The sequence below is a fragment of the Arachis ipaensis genome, chromosome B01, assembly GCF_000816755.2.
Source record: "Arachis ipaensis cultivar K30076 chromosome B01, Araip1.1, whole genome shotgun sequence".
NCBI lineage: Eukaryota > Viridiplantae > Streptophyta > Magnoliopsida > Fabales > Fabaceae > Arachis > Arachis ipaensis.
The window spans coordinates 66,069,150-66,087,698 of record NC_029785.2 but is presented as its reverse complement, the minus strand read 5'-3'; the positions used below and the strand labels follow the sequence as shown (position 1 = coordinate 66,087,698).

Genomic DNA, 18,549 nt, shown 5'->3' with positions numbered 1-18,549 from the left:
AGTTCGACACAAATAGAGTAGAGCAAATAGGAAAAGATATCCAAAACAAACAAGCAACACCTAACAAGTAACATAAATAAAGAAACTCCTCAAGACCTCTCCAGCACAGCCGTTAACAACATGAAGAGAGTTCCCTCCTCCACTCGTCACAGTTAGCCATGAACATATTGCTGATATCCTCAACATTTCGGTTCGTATTCTGGAAAATTCTCCTGTTCCTTTCCAGCCAAATGTTCCAAATGATCGCACAAAAGCTCCTTAACCGCTGCTTCCGGTCCTCCTTTCCGCGAGGCTCTTCTGTCCAACTTAGAAAATGGTCCTTCATAAGTTCCGGAAAGAGACCCGGGACGGCTAAACACAGATATCCAAGTACTCCACACCTGCCAAGCGAAATCACAGCTAAGGAACAAGTGATGGACCTGTTCAACATCCTTGTTACATAAAACATAGCTCGTATCATCCTGATTGAGAATCCCAAGTCGACTTAGCCTCTCCTTGATATTCACCCTTCCTGTCAAGACAAACCAAGCGAACAACTCCACTCGTGGCGGAACTACACCTTTCCAAATGGTCCTCGTGAAGCTGTAACTGGTTATATTCTCTGAAAGCACCCCTTCTTGGATCACCTGCACAAATGAGTTAGTCGAAAAAATACCCAGTCTATCATACTTCCACACCACTCTATCCTCCCTATTAGGTGCTAGCCTCACTGGTCTCAAAGCCTCATGTAACTAACTCAACAGATCCAACTCCCACTGAAACAACTCCCGCCTCCATAGGAAGTTCCAAACCCATTCTAACCCGTCCCAAAACCCACAATCCCCAATAACCGAACCACACTAGCTTGAAACCGAGAAGAGCCTGGGGAGCCGATCTTTCAGAGAACCATCCTGTAGCCAGACATCCTCCCAAAACCTGGTCCGACGACCGTCACCAACTTCTATGGACAAACATGTAATCATCTTATCTCTTATATTTTGCTCCTTTATCTGTAGCTAGCATATATCCTTCCAAGGTCCTTCCTTTAGTAGGTAACACTTGAGAGGACAGTAATTCATTCGGCTTTAGATTATTACAAGAACAGACCACCTTCTTCCACAGTGGGCACACTTCCTTCACAAAATGCCACCACCATTTAAACAAGAGGGCGGTGTTCCGAACCATAGCATCTCCAACTCCCAACCCACCTAGCTTCTTTGGGGCCTGCACCATATCCCATCGTACCAGAGCCATTCCATTCTTCCCATCCTCCTTACTCCATAGGAATCTTCTCTGTAAGGAGATCAACTTCTCAGCAACAGTCTTCGGCATCTTATACAAGCTCAAATAATACACCGGCAGGCTATTTAGGACTTATTTGATAAGCACCAACTTTCCAGCTTTGTTCAGCACCTTAGCCTTCCAAAGACTTAGTTTCTCCTCCACCTTATCAATTATAGGCTTCCAAGTCTTTACTAGCCTTGGGTTCGCTCCTAACGGAACCCCAAGGTACCTAACTGGGAGAGTATATGACTTACAACCCCACAAGCTACACATACGTTGAACCCAGTGCTCGTCACAATTGATTGGAATCAGACTAGACTTATCAAAATTGATACTGAGCCCGGACATCAACTCAAACCACCGCAACAGTCGCTTGTAGTTCTTCATGGTCTCATCTTCTGGCGGGCAAAACAGGATCGTGTCATCAGCAAACTATAGATGTGAAAGCTCCACCTTATCACTACCAACTATCAAAAGAGCGATACGCCTGTTCCTGATTGCCTCCCCCAGCATTCTATGGAGAACATCCACAACCAGTACAAATAAGAAAGGAGAGAGGAGGTCGCCTTGTCTCAAACCCCTTTTCATTTTGAAAGGTTTAGTTGGCGAGCCATTTATCAAGACCGACATAGAGGCTATGGTCACACACTCCCTAACCCATGTCCTCCACCTGCAACCAAACCCCATCTTCTCCAACACAATATTGACAAAGATCCACTTGACTCGGTCGTAAGCTTTTTAGAAATCCAGCTTGATTATGGCCACCTCCTTCTTCCTCCTTTTAAGCCAGTGGACCGTTTCGTAGGCTATCAGAGTCCCATCATGAATTTTCCTGCCCTTTACAAAAGCACTTTGAGTCTCCCCTACTAGCCTTGGCATTACCGACCTCATCCTCCTGACCAGCACCTTCGAGATAACCTTGTACACACACCCAACCATACTAATTGGTCTCAGGTCTTTAATCTCCTTTGCACCAACAAACTTAGGTACCAACGCCACCCAAGTTACATTTGACTCTGCCGGCAAAGTAGACGTTTGAAAGAACCCCATTACAGCTGCCGTGAACTCCGACCCAATCTCAGCCCAACATCTCTTTATGAAATTCATGTTGTATCCTTAAGAACCCGGCACCTTAGATGACTTACAGTCCCATACTGCCTCTCTGATCTCCTCGGCTGAAGGTAGTGTCTCCAAGGCAACAGAGTCTACCTCCTCTATCCTCTCCACCAGACCATCTCTGAACCCCAACACAGGAGAATCTTCCTGATGATACAGTTCTTTGTAAAACTCTCTGATAGCTATTTTTATTCTAGCTTGGTTCCTAACCAGTCTGCCATTAACGACCAGCGAATCAATCCTGTTATTTATTCTTCTCGCCGAAGCTATACTGTGGAAATACCTTGTGTTCTTGTCCATATCCTTTGCATGCCGAGACCTAGACATCTGCTTCCAGTGAATTTCCTTCCTAACATACCACTTCTCACAGCATGTAACTAACGCCCTTCTCCTGGCCTCCATAGTTCCATCATACACTCCATTACCAACCAGCTCATCCACCTTCTTGATTTCTTCCTCCAACTTCAGAATTCTGTTATCCATCTCCCCAAAATTGACCTTATGCCATCTTCTCAACGGAGCCGTCAACGCCCTCAATTTATCTGTGAACTGCATCTCCCCTAAACCTCTCCATTTCTCCCTAACCATTCTAAGAAAACCTGTGTGTGTAAACCAGGAATCAAGACTACGAAAAGGCTTAGGACCACGACTCATCATATTTTCCTCCACTATGATAGGGCAGTGATCTGACAAACCCCTTGGTCCGCCCCTTAACCGAGTCTCAGGGAACACTTCTAGCCAATCCACAGTAACCATAGCTCTATCAATCCGACTGCACGACCGGCCACGAAACCAAGTATACTTACGATCCATGAGCGGCAGATCCACTAAGTGCATATCCTGAATCCAAAGCTTGAATTCTTTCGTAGCCCGAGATAGACTAGCTGCATCTTTTCGTTCCTCCACATTCACAACTTCATTAAAATCTCCTATAAAACAGGATGGAACCTGACATAATCCAGCTATGTAACTCAACTCCTCCCACACATGACTCTTCTCCTCTCTACTATGTGCACCATAGACCAAGAAAAACGCACAGTTAACCCTATTCTTCAACAAGATTCCTTCAACACACAACCACCTATCCCCCTTGTAGCAGTTTTTCCTGTCAAAAAACATTTCATCCCAAATCAACAAAAGACCCCAAGATGCGCCAGTGGAACCTACAAACTCCCACCCCGCTCCGTCATTCCCCCAAATCTGTGTTACATCAAACCTCGTCACTACCCTTCTTTTCGTCTCAATCAAACCTACCATGCTCAAGTTATATTTATTCTTTAAGTCCTTTACCATCCTCATCTTCCCATCACCCCGTAACCCCCTAACATTCCAAGAACTGAAATTCATTTAGAACCATTAGAACACACCTGGCTTTTGTTTTTGGGTCTGCATCGTCTCATCTTCTCCCTCTGCTTTGCCATCTTCTTCTTCCGTGCAATTTCCTCATTCTGCGCCTGAAGAATAGCCATGATATCGTCTTCCTTGTCATACAATACTGCCTCTGATTCCATCGCCAGTGCTAAAATCAGTTTGTTCTCCATTATTTGTTCCTCGACGCCCTGGGTATGACCTTTCCTTTCCGCCTTCTCAGATCCCTCCTGCCCAGACCCAGCATGAGCAAAATCTTCCTCAGCATGCCCAGAAGTCATACTGCCTCTACCCTACTCCTGAGTGATCGCATGACCTGGTTCCACTTGATCGTGAACCGCTTCTTGCTCCCTACACCGCACGGCGTCTGCAGCTTCACGCCCCACACCTTCGACCGCGTGTACATCCTCCTCCCGCCCTGGGCCACCCGCAGTCGCCTGTGTGCCCTCCACTCACCGTTTCTCTCCACCACCACGCCCGTCCTCATCTCCCCCGATCCCGCCGGTCCTGTCCGTGTCTTGTCGGTGACCCTCCCCTCCAGCAACGCTTCCGCCATCGAGCTCGGTGTGGAGTTGTGCAGCCGGGCAATCCTTGTGAGCCAGCTCCAATCCCCCTCTCTAACCCGGTTCATTTCCAAATCCCACATTAGATAGGCCCAACCCGGCATAGCTCTCAACTAGGCCCCTATTTTTTGTTCTGGCCCAATCTTTAGAGCAACTCTGTTTTTTTTTTCTTATGATTTTTCTTTTTTCCAACCCTTACCAGCCTTGTCCGCCTAGCAGTGCATACACTTGTAACCATCCTATCCGATCCCTCATCATAACTTTCACCGTTAACACCCTTAAAATCCGGAACTCCCTTATTCACGCCATCATCAAATTGATGCGATGCTAATTTCTCGCACCTGTAATTAACCAATTCATTCAAAAAGTCACTGGAATTTACCAAATTGCCCTTTTCTTTCCCGTCGCACCTTTCCACCATCATCAGCAGTCCTCCGTCATGGTCAGCCTTCTTAGAAGGATCCGGTATATCCCTGCCAGCATTCATGATCGCCCCGTTATGTTCTCCGGCCCCCAAATTAGTGGTTCCCTTATCCAAACAGTCGTCCGTGTATTGCATGTTCAATGTTGCATATCCACTCTCCTTCACCAACACTTCGTATTTTCTAGACCCAACAAAGACATCAATCCTCGCTTGTATCACGTCCATGACACACGTATCTATCTGTATCCAACCTACCGTGAGTGTGCTGCCCACCTCTGTCTCCAGTGCACACCCAACTACCGCTCCCCACTGGCTCCCTATCTTCCTGAATGTGTCAGCAGACCATGCGGACACCGGCACCCCGAAACATTCAAGCCACATCCTTCGAGACCCACTACGTTCCGACTCTTTACACTTCCAAACCCGGTGAAATGTTTGTAACAGATAATTCAAATTAAAAGTGTAAGTCTCGTCTGCATGGATAGCACTATCAAACGTCAACAGCGCTTTACAGGCTCCCATTTCCCGAATTTGGGTAGCATAAGGCAAGTTCTTCGCCGCCATTTCCTTCAGCGAAATGAAATCAATAGGCTTCTTTGTAACCCCCACCAAACTCCTTCGCATCCAGTCCAAGTTTTCCTCTGCTACTGCAGCTTCCACCACTTTTATATTTGCCCTCCCAATCATGGGCTGTAAGGTTTCTTTCGTTCTTAATCCATGTGTATTTTTCACAGCGTCACCTTCCCGTACTTCCCTCGGCACCTTCTGAGGTAGTGGGTTTCGTTTGTCCTCTTCAAGGCGCCCTACATCTCCATCTGTGGTACGTGACGACCTTTTGTACTTTGCCTCCCCCACAAATACTACCTTCTCTCTCAGACTCAGTTGATTCATTTCCGCTATTGCTTTCAATGCTCCTCCTTTCGTCGTGTACTGTATGAAAGCAAACATGTAAATGTTACTATTTTTGTGTTTCCGGGATAGATAGATATCATTGATGCGTCCAGTCCAGTTGAACAGCTGAAATAATTCTCTTTTAGAAATGTCTTCCGGTAAATGATCCACAAAGATGGAGTAAGACTCATGTTCCAGCCGTCGATACTCTTCTCTGTTCCAAACCCTAGAATCCTTGCTATTGTTGTGAAACCAACCTCTTCCTGTGTCCCCCCCCTCCCCCCACAACTCTCGCTCTCTCGCTCTCTCTCATGAGGCTCTACTTCTTTGTCTTCTTCTTTTTCTATTTAATATTTAATATTTCTATAATATACATGATCGGAGTTTAATACTCTATACATGTAGGAGTATCTTTTAGTCCTTTCATTTAGTATATATTCTTATGTCCCATTATGTCTGGGAAAGGACAATCAGATAAGAAATACGTATTGTATTGGGAAACTGAAATGCATATCCATACAATTTCGAAAAAGCCACACAATGACCCAACCCTGATACTTACTACCTAATGCTAACCCATAGTTTAAATATATGTTAAACCTCAATATTCAAATAACATGACTCCATTATTGTTATTATTACACCCTTCTAATGTCACAAACTCAATATATATTATAATTCCTTGACACTTGTATATTTACAATTTGGCCTCATCATTCTAAATCATTGCTTAAGTAAAAAAGTCCCAATAAGCTTTCGTTACAATTTTATCCAGAGGTATTAAGATATGAATGATTAATGGTTGATGATGCATTTGCTCATCATCGTTGACTTGTCCTCTTTTTTTTGGTGTTTTAGTGAATGGTTTGTCCTTTTAATTTTCTTTTCACTCTGCCAAAGAGAAAAAATTCCGAACTAAGTTGAACTTAACTCATGCATGTGGTTAAATTATATCTAATTTTATATTAAAGAAATTAATTAATCGATGATTCGTCGGTCATACGATGTCCCGTAATTTCCGTACTCCAGGTCTCTTAAATTTATAATTTATCTTTAATTAACAAAATATTGGAGCTCATTATTCTCTTTTTCATAGTACATATTTCCTTTTTTTGTTTAATCTCCAAGGATATAAATTTGATATATTTTTTTTCTTTCTATCAATAAACTACATATTAAGAGTATTAGAAATATACTATATAAAAAAACATATAAGAAAAAGGTATAAAAAAGAAAATTAAACATGTATAAAAAAATAACATTATAATTTAATGTCATGTCTTTTTTAGTAATTATTTATCTAAAAGTGATTTTAACTAATATTATCCAAATAATATTTATATTATTAAAATTAATTTTAGTATAGAATTGTCAAACATAAATTAATTTCAACTCCTATTTATGCACGTTTGCACTATAGAATTAACATAAATCCATTTTTATATACTACTAAATACATGGTAAATCAAACTATGTGGATTGAATTTATTCATTTGTATGCAAATCGAAACAATCCCATTCGATTTACTAGGTGACTAATAGCAAGGAGTAAATCGACACAAGCTCATTCGATTTACTAGAATTAATTAGTTTAATTCGTTATATTGTTGCACCATGTAAATCGAATAGGCCTAATTCGATTTACTCTGAGTTTACGTAATTCGAGTACATTCGATTTTGATTTATAGTTAACACAACATTCTAATATAAATCATTCGATTTTGATTTATAGGAATGTATTTGGTTAAGTGGACTAAAATCCGAATCCTTGATTAACCTAAACTTCTCACCTAACCTAAGACATTCCAAGTCATTACAATGCAAAACCTACTACCCATTTACTATCTTTACACAAATTCATGCACCTTTATATCTTTTGAGTACAAATCATATGCATTAGTTCAATTATTAGCCTTGGGGCATTTTGTCCCCTTTTTATTGCTTTCTCTTTTTCTTTTCTTTTCCTTTCCTTATTTTTTTTCAGTGAGTTAATGCATATGATTAATGTGTTGGATGTATGAACAAGTGCCCAAACTATTTTCACATTTTCATATAAGAATATAAAATACCCAATTTTCTAACCAAGTATTTCCCAACTCAATTTTTTCACACTTAATTCATGTACATCTCACTAGTCTAAGCTAACCAAGGATTTAAATTAGGAACATTTATTATTTTCTGCTTAGAGTTGGTGATGTGCTAAAATAAAGAATAAATGGGGTAAAATGGCTCAACATTGGTTTGCAAGGGGGAATGATAGGGTAAGGCCATATGGGTATGTGAGCTATAGCGAAACAATGCCTCAATCACATAAGTGTATGCATACATCAAACAATGGAAATATAGAATCAAGCAAGACAAAGATCACAATTTTAGAGAGAACAACACACACCAAAATAAAACATTGGTTGATAAGATGTAACCAATCTAAATAGGTTCAAAAATCTTACTAGGCTTGTGTGTTCGAGCTCTAAAACCATGTTCTAAAATAAATTTCTTCAAGCAAGTTCAACAAAAATTTTAATTCAAATTAGTGAAATGCCTTAAAACAGTTTCTTGGACAAGAAATTATTACTTCAATGAAGTAGTACCTAAATGCAAGTACTAACCACACATGCAATTTATCATGCAATGCAACAACTAATTTAACAAAGAAAATTAAACATTGGTGTTGAAAATAAAGTAGTTACCCATGGAAGTCGGTCTCGACCTCCCCACACTTAAAGATTGCACCATCCTCGATGCATGCAAAGATGAACAGAGTGGACTAGGGTGAGATGCTACAACTGCTGAGTTCCTTCAAAAGATTGTGCCAAGGAACTTTTTTGTTCGCCCCATTTAGAAGCTTTTCCTTTCCTTTCTTGGTGGCCAGCTTGAAAGGGGAAGAAAGATGGAAGATTAAGCCCAAAAATAAAGATATCATAGCAAATAAAATATAGGTGGGACTAATGCCAAATAAGAGTGGGTTTCTCAACTACATGGTAGCTACAACATGTAAGTGAGAAAACAATGTAAGCAAAGTGCATATCAGTGATGCAAGAATTGCAACAATGATGGGGAGAGAGTGGGTCATGAAAGATAATATAAGTTCATATCAATGCAAAAGGAATACAAGTGGCATAAAAGATTAGCATTCAGCTATAAATAATATCACCGAACAATATAAAACAAGTCACGAGGCACCGAAATAATGTAAGAAATATTCAATAGTTGAGTAAAAAAATTCAACACCAATAGAAAAATAGCAAACTTATAAAAGAAAATAAAAATATGTACAAAGTTAAAATGCAATGAATGAAAGAGAATAAGGATGAGAAGGGAGGCTAAGAAAGTAAGAAAGGAAGAGGAAAGAATAAGAAAGGAGAGAAGAAAGAAGAAGAAAGGAAAAGAAGAAGCGACGCGCAAGCGCCGTCTACGCGCACGCGTGGGTTGTAGAATGAGGAGGTGACGCGTACGCGTCAGTCATGCATACGCGTGGATGTGAATTGTGCTCCACGCACAACACTCACACAGTTGCAGCCCAACTCTCTGGTTTTTGTACCAGAGATGGCAGCATGAAAATACGACGCGTGCGCGTTGTCCATGCTCACGCGTGGGAGGCAAAAAATGCAAATGACACATACACGTCAGCGACGTGCACGCGTGGGTTGGGTTGTGCGCCTAGCACCCCACCCGCATGGTTCCAGCACAACTGTCGGTTTGGTCATGCGGGCGCGTCGTTCCAGCACCGTTTTCGCATGGTGCATTTTCGGTGGTCTCACGCGTGAGCGTCAGCCATGCGCACACTTGACATGCTTATATATATATATATATATATAAGTGAAAACTATCATAGACACCTAATGAAACAAAGATAAGAAAATAAAACAAAAAAACTAAAAAGCTATAGAAAAGGAAGATCATACCATGGTGGGGTGTCTCCCACCTAGCACTTCTAGTTAAAGTCCTTAAGTTGGACATTTGGTGAGCTCCTTGTCATGGTGGCTTGTACTTGAACTCATCTTGAAACTTCCACCAATTCTTGAAATTCCAATAAGCTCCAACATTTCCAAATAAGTTCACCAAGCCTTGATGAAGCTCTTCACAAGCTTTGAGCTCCCAAAGTTGATCCTCATATATTCTCGGATCCCAAATCTTGTTTCTACACCTGTCTTCAAGTTGATCATCATTATTTCAACCGGGTGGCAAGCAATCCGAATTCTCTATGAAGTACCAAACTCTTCTCTTAGACCCATTCAAATAAGCACTAAACTAATCTTTGCATATAGTTCTTGAAATCTCAACCTTGATGAGCCTTGATTTGCAACTCCAATCACTAAACGTCCTTCTCTTACACTTCATTCCACAAAGCCTTCTCAGTTGACCATCCGTTTCAAGCATACCATACTTAAGTGGGACAATAAAGCTAAGAGAGATAAGTTTTACCCACTCAAGTGAAGGATTAAATGGCAACCTAGGTAAAGAAGTCTCTAACATTCTTGACAAAGCGTATTCAACTCTCATCCATCCTTTTCGAAGGACTTCCACCTTTTAATAAGATTCTTCACCTTCAAGTTCTTTCTCACCGAATTCACCCAACTCTTTTCTGTCACTCAAATCATAAATATGAGGTTGGGAAAAATCTACCTCAACGTTGCTTTCAATTGCATCGGGAGAAGGTTCTTCTAACTCAAGGAGTTCATTCACGGATGCAGATTCATCACTAGGAGAACTTGATTCATGATCATCATCACCAAGAGAACCTATCTCTGGATCTATTCCATCTAATTCTTCATAGGAAACATGCCTTGGAAGTTGTGCACCTTCTTCCTTAACCCCTTTTTCAAGTCCAATGGGGGATGATTCAATTGTAGCTAGAAATTCATCAATTATTGAATCCATCTCTTGATCAACCTCCTCAAAGTCTTCAACCATGATATGCTTTGGAGGTTGTACACCCTCCTCAATACCAAATTCAAACTTCTTGAAAGGAGGCTCTATGACTTGAGGTTCCCATGGACTCTCAACATCTCCTAACTCTTCAACCACTTCTTCCTCTTCGACAATTACGGCTTTCTCCAATTGTTCTAGTATAAAATCACATTCCTCATTTTCCACCGGGACTTCTAATCTCTCCTTCATGCTACGCTCCTCATTAGATTCTCCACATGCGGCCATGGGAGTACTTTGAGTGTCAAAGCGTAGGGTTACTAAATTATTTACTACCTTGGTCAAGGTAGCCACGAATTCTAGTGTCTTCCTTTGAGTTTCACATTGCTCTTGAAGAAGAACACCAAGGGTGTCATACATTGGAGATTAGAGTGGATATGAAGGTTCATTGCTTGGGAGGAAGGGTTCATAATAGGTAGGTGGTTCATCTTGATAAGGATATGGAGATGGTGTATATTGAGGTGGTGGTTCTTGGGAGTAATTATGTTGGAATTGGGGAGGTTCTATGTATGGTTCATATGGCTCATGAGGTGGTTGGTATGGTGGATATGGGTTAGTGATGAGTGGATAATTTATACCCTTTTTGGCATTGTTTTTACATAGTTTTTAGTATGATTTAATTACTTTTTATTATATTTTTATTAGTTTTTATTTAAAAATTATATTTCTGGACTTTACTATGAGTTTGTGTGTTTTTCTGTGATTTCAGGTATTTTTTGGCTGAAATTGAGGGACCTGAGCAAAAATCTGATTCAGAGGCTGAAAAAGGACTGCAGATGCTGTTGGATTCTAACCCTCCTACACTCGAGGTGGATTTTTTGGAGCTACAGAAGCCCAATTGGTGCACTCTCAATTACGTTGGAAAGTAGGCATCCTGGGATTTCCAGCAATATTTAATAGTCCATACTTTGCCCGAGATTTGATGGCCCAAACTGGCACTAAAGGCCAGCCTAAAACTTTCTGGCGTAAAACGCCCAAACTGGCACCCAAGCTGGCATTTAACTCCAGGAACAGCCTATGCACGTGAAAGCTTCAATACCCAGCCCAAGCACACACCAAGTGGGCCCCGGAAGTAGATTTCTGCACTATCTGCACTTAGTTATTCATTTTCTGTAAACCCTAGTAACTAGTTTAGTATAAATAGCACTTTTTACTATTGTATTCGCATCTATCTTTGATCATGCTATCATAAACCATTGTTCACGTTTTGGAGGCTGGCCTCACGGCCATGCTTAGACCTTTTTCACTTATGTATTTTCTACGGTGGAGTTTCTACACAACATAGATTAAGGTGTGGAGCTCTGCTGTTCTTCATGAATTAATGGAAGTACTATTGTTTTTCTTTCAATTCACGCCTACTTCTTCTCCAAGATATACTCTCGTACTTAATTCAGTTAAGTCAGAATAAAGGGGTGACCCGTGACAATCACCCACTATCTTCGTTACTCGCTTAGCCAAGATCCGCATGCCTGACAACCACAAGCGGTCTACATAATGTTCAACGTAGTCATTGAACGACAGCCGGAGTATATTCTCTTGGGTTTCTAATCAACGATTCACATCGTCTCTCCTGACAACAGAGTATCTGAATCTGAGATTAGAACCTTCGTGGTATAGGCTAGAACAATTGGTAGCATTCCTGGGATCCAAAAAGTCTAAACCTTGTCTGTGGTATTCCAAGTAGGATCTGGGAAGGGATGACTGTGACGAGCTTCAAACCTGCGAATGTTGGGCGCAGTGACAGTGTGCAAAAGGATCAATGGATCCTATTCCGATGCTAGCGGGAACCGACAGATGATTAGCCCACTACAAAAAAATGGTTTAAAATGGCATTTATATTACGGCGGTTTTGAAGAACTGCCGTAGTATCTAAATCAAAACCGCCGTAATATCCAAACATTATGACATTTTTTGTTGCTGCCGTAATTGACTTTCTATTTGGTGGCGGTTCTAGTGATTATGGCGGTTTATCCCACATATATAAAATGAAAAAAGCAATCTCTAACTGAAACACTGTGAATATACGTTAAACGACTTCCTCAATCTCGCTTCTATCTCTCCCTCGTCGTCCTCCTCAATCCATCGCTACCACCGCCGCTTCGTCTTCAACTGTCAAAAGTTCCAAGCCACACAATCCTTCTTTCCCATTGTCGAAGTTGTTTTCCCATAGTCACTGTCCCTAGCCAGTGTGACGATCTCGGATCTTCTTTCGGATCTCGGATCTTCTCCGGCGACGACCTCCTTCGGCGACATCTCCTCCCGTGGTAATCTCCTCCGGTGACATCACCTCCAGCTTCCCCTCATTTCCGTCCTAGTTCTGCGCCTTCTCCGCCAAAATCCTCAGCGCCTCCCTCAGCATTTTCTCTGGTGACATCTCTCTATTGAAGATCTCTAAAATCCAAGCCATCACAAGCAGAACAAGCACAACTCTCCCATACTTCCTCAGTTCTTCTATAAGTATTATAGATCTCTCTCGTCCTTTCTCTTGTCCCTTCTTTAATTTTTTATTTTTATTTTATGGTATAATAATATAATTAATTACTATATATTTGTTCTTGTGTTGATTGTTCAATTTGATTAATAATTAAGGTTTAGGCATGAAATCTTAATTGTATGATTGTTAGGGCTTTGAGAGATAGGAATTGTAACTTATTTTGAGTTTTGAGCACCATGTGTTTGTTTTTATGTGTGTGTGATGGTTAATGTGTCTAAATTGGTGGTTTTGTATATCAGCTTTTATTGTGCTTCTAAATTGGTGGTTTAATCTCTCCTTCATGATCTTATGTGGCTGAATTATTTGTAGAATGTGAGATTTTACAATTATTTTCTAAACTATTGTATTATTTATATTTTATATTTTATATTCTAACCAATAAGTTTTCTTTAATGCTTATGGAAAACTTTTTTTGCTGCCAGCTTCAAAGCATGAACCAGATGGCAGAGTAATCTTGGTTGAATTCGAAATCCTTCGGTTGTTGAATATATATGTTCCAAATAATGGGTGGAAAGAGGAACCAAACTCATTTCAAAGGAAAAGAAATTGGGACAAAAGGATTCTAGAATTTGTTACACAAAATTCAGACAAGCCTTTGATATGGTGTGGGATCTAAATGGGAGGTAGCTAATCTCCATTTTCCTTTTATCTCTGGCAGTATGAGATTAATAAATTTCAATCTCCTTGTTTGGTGGCATACTTTTCATTATTGTCATTGTAGCTATGAAACAAATTCAGCTCTTTGTTAGAATCTATGCCATGAAGAAAACTAAAATTCAAACAATTTGAGAGGATAACTAATCAAAACTAATCTGAAGTTTACTCCAAATTTAATTAAAACACAAGTTTACTTATTAGTTTTGAATGATTTTAAATATAAGGCTGTGTACATTCTCCCTAGAGCCCACCAAGCAGGATCCTTGTGTGCTGTTGTGCCCTTTCTTTATGGATTTTATTTGCTTGTAATATTTTATTTATTACTTATTTAATTTTCATTTATATTTGCATAAAATTGCTGCAGGACCTTGCGCAAGAATACATGATCCGAAGTTGAAAGAAAGGTGAACAAGTAGATCTATTCTTTATGTTTTCTATTTGTAGAAAAAATTTTTAAGGAATTCACTAGAGTTGTTTGGTTTATTTATTTATTTATTTATTGGCAGTTCACTATACCAGGACTCTGCTTGATGGCACCAAGTTTGATTCCAGCAGAGATAGGGGAGCCCCTTTCACGTTCACACTTGGACAAGGTGAGTGATGTGCTTGCTTTAATCTTTGTTGATTTTGTTAGGATTTTTGGTGTTGTCATTGAAAGCTTTGGAATTTGGAAGAGTGACTGCTTGATTGATTTATGAACTGATTTAGCTATTAGCAATGCAGGATTGTTTGATGAATTTTGTGTTGTTTTGATTGTTAATTTGAAATCAACTTTGTGCAGCTGATACTACTAATGTGCAGCTGATTTATGAGATGCACCTCTAGTCATCATTTAATATATTTCTAAGTGAAACTTTCAAATATGTAGGGCAAGTAATTAAAGGATGGGATGAAGGTATTAGAAGCATGAAGAAAGGTGAAAATTCCCTTTTCACCATCCCACCTGAGCTAGCTTATGGTGAATCCGGTTCTCCTCCCACAATTCTGCCCAAAGCAACTCTTCAATTTGATGTTGAGCTATTGTCTTGGACTAGTGTGAAGGACATATGTAAGGATGGTGGTTTTGTTTAAGAAGATACTTGTTGAAGGAGAGAATCGGGAGAACCCTAAGGATACTGATGAAGTTCTGGGTATGCATATTTCTCATATTTGATTTCTCCATTAGTTCGTCGACATCTGTACTTTACTATGTGTTGCCCTCTTGGTGCCACAGTTAATTATGAGGCACGCCTTGAAGATGGAACACTTGTAAAGAAATCTGATGGGGTAGAGTTCACAGTAGAAGACGGTAAGTGTGGCACACATCTTTGTTCTCTCAATTTATACTTATGCTTGTGTTGTATCTTATGTTAGTCGTTACTTTATGATAGGTCACTTTTGCCCTGCATTGTCAAAGGCCATCAAAACAATGAAGAAGGGACAAAAAGTAATTTTGACTATAAAGCCACAATGTGAGTTGTCAATGATTTGGTGATTTTTTATTTTGTGTTTTGGCGAAAGATATGAATGCTATTTTGTTCATACCTTCATTTCATTTTATTATAAGGTTGAATTAGTATCTTTTGTGAAGGTATGCCGAAAACTGAGACAGTCAAATATACAGTAACTTTGGGAAAATTTGTCTAGAGAATTGCTGTTCTTGGCACAAAAGGCAAAATAAGAATAATGGCATACCATTTTACTATCCCATTTTACCCATTCGTTGTATCTATTCATATACCCACCTTAGAACAATCTTCATGATTTCTTATAGGATAAGGAATCTTGGGACATGGAAACTCCAGAGAAAATTGAAGCTACTGGTAAGAAGAAAGAAGAAGGGAATGCACTGTTTAGAGCTGGTAAATATGCAAAAGCTTCTAAAAGATATGAGAAGGTAATCATGCACGCACATATACAGGAATATACACCTATATTCAATTTCAGTTTCATTGTAATTTGAGGCTTCTACTATCAAAACCTTTTTGCAGGCTATTAAGTTCATAGAATATGATACCAACTTCAGCATTGAAGAGAAGAAGAGTACCAAGGACTTGAAGATTGCTTAAAATTTGAATGATGCAGCTTGCAAGTTGAAGTTGAAAGATTATAAACAAGCAGAGAAATTGTGTACAAAGGTATGGCTCTCGTATCACATCTTGTATAGTATCGACCCTTGCATAATAAACAACTTTTTGTGTGTGCGGACATTCAGGTTTTGGACCTTGAGAGCACAAATGTGAAAGCACTCGATAGAAGAGCACAAGCATATATCCAGTTAGCTGACTTGGATTTGGCAGAATTTGATATCAAGAAAGCACTTGAGATTGACCCTAATAACAGGTATATTTTCTGTTTGCAATTTACTTATAAACCGGGTTATCTAAACTTAGGAGAATTCTAACTAATACTAATCACACCGCTGTATCCCACAGCCCCTCGCCAACCTAACCTCCGTGCGATCCCATCGCCACCGCCTACCTAACCTCCTCAGCACCAGACAATCACAATTAATGCAAACAAGTAAAACACAAATAATAATCATATACAACAAATAGTTCAAGAAGCAGGTAGGCATGTTATACAATTAGGCAAACTCAAGTAAAAAAAGCAAACAAGCATATAAAAAATGCATATGATGAATGTCTATCTTATTGGCTCGTGATATCACTTGTCGGTCCATAAATGCCAACCCGACACATCCTTTCGGATGTAGCTTTTCTGCCACGCCCACGGATATAGTGCCGGGCACACTCTACTGACCCACGGATATAGTGCTGGGCACACTCTATTCACCCACGGATATAGTGTCGGGCATACTCTCATGCGTAACCCAAGGATATAGTGCCTAGCACACTCTTACAGTAGAAAAGGTCATTAATCATAATTCATTCCCAGGGATATAGTGCCCTGCACACTATCATGCTTAACCCAAGGATATAGTGCCTGGCACACTTTCCAGATTCAACAAGATCATCATTCCTCTTTAAGTTCTCATCGTACTTAACCCAAGGATATAATTCCTGGCACACTCTCAACATTCAACAAGTTCATCAACCTTACATCATCACCAGTCATCACCATTTCTCATCTTAAATCACTTTCAATTATCAATTCTCAATATTTCAAGGATATAGTGCCTGGCACACTTCCCTTCAATATCCATCATCAATTCATAATTTTCATCCCAAACTCATCAGTTCATCAGTATCTCAATTCATTGTCAGCCATCACCCACTTCACCACTTTTCTTTCTCTCTCAACTAACTCATCCTTAATACACTAGAAACCTAAACCTCCGTTTGCTAACTTTTCAAAGTAAAATCCAAATAAATTCTCCTAAGGCCTTTCCCATGATCCAATGCCCAAAAACAAGCCCAAGAGTCTTAAAATGGTGTTATAGAAGCTCACAACCTTGTTGGGAAGGTAGAATAGTTGAAAAACAAGTAAAATTTGGGAAACAGGGCGTGTGCGTCCGCACAGGGGTGTGCGTGCGCAAGCCCATGGAGATTTTTAAAGTGTGCATACGCACAAGGGTGTCCGTACGCATAGGTACTGGTCCTTCCCGACTTGTGCATGCGCACAGGGCTGTGCGTCCGCACAGGTCGTAATTCTTCATTGATGTGCGCGCGCACAACCTATGCTAGCGCTGCTACCAGAGCCCTTTTCCCTTCCTGTGCATACGCACAGGTCTGTGCATCCGCACAGTATAACATTTTTGCAGGGTTGTGCGTGCGCACAAGGCTGTGCGTGCGCACATATCAGAAATCTTGAAATTCTGCAACTTTGCAGAATTTCAGATTTTCAACACCAACTTTGAATGATCATAACTTCCTCTACAAAATTCCAAATTTTACAAACTTTATATTAAATTAAAGGGTTTTCAATGAACTTTAATTTCAAACAATTTTCAACCAATTTTGAAAATCGAGGCAAAACTTATGATAAGACAAAGTTCACCAAAAATCAACTTTTACCAAAAGCCTTAAAGACTCAAAATTCACCAACTCTCTCAATTAAAAACCAAACTAATCACAACCCAACAATACCAAACAACCTAAAAGCCCATACCCTTCCTTTTTCAACTCAACCATCCATAATATCCCAATTACACTACTCAATACCATCAAATTCCTTAATCATCAACATCCAACATCATCATAAATAATCTTTAACCAACAAACAAACATCAACAACCACTTTAAATCCTCATCACTTAACCTCAACATTATCAATCATATCCACATTCATATTACCACACTCAACATACACACTCACCAACATCAACCAATATCAAAATATATAATTAACACCAACAACATCAATATTCATGATCAATTATCAACATACATCCTTACACATCATAATCATCAATATCCTTTATTCCAAACCACCACAACATTTTACATTAACTCATTACCTTAAATTCTCATAATCTTCAATATTAACCAATATAATTAATCACCATGAATACTCATCAATACCAATAATCTCCAATAATCATCATCAACCACACTAATCCCACACAACCAACAATTACATCAATTCACATATAATTATTCATCCACCAACAACATTCAATCCTATCTTAGGGTCAACTAACCTAAGTGTCCAAAAACATTACATATTACATAAAGAAAATCGAAACCATACCTTGGCCGATTCCCAAACGCACCAAACACTAAAATGAAGTCACCAAGCTTGATCCAAGGCCTCAACCAACTCCAAGAAACACCAAAGCTCAAACTAACAACACATATATCACAAAAATCAAAACCTAATATACACAAAATAACTAAACACAAGGGTTTAGTGAAACCTTATCTTATCCAACCAGATTAGGGGTAAAATCCAACATTTACCCG

At 39.7% G+C, this 18,549-nt stretch overlaps 1 protein-coding gene and 1 pseudogene across 1 annotated transcript; one reads left to right on the top strand and one right to left on the bottom strand.

Moving 5' to 3' along the window:
* LOC107607577 lies at positions 2,380-3,726 on the bottom strand. Its single transcript, XM_016309515.1, has one exon. It carries the CDS (start codon positions 3,724-3,726, stop codon positions 2,380-2,382), a length of 1,347 nt encoding a protein of 448 aa, XP_016165001.1.
* On the top strand, positions 13,994-17,397 carry LOC107607584 (annotated as a pseudogene).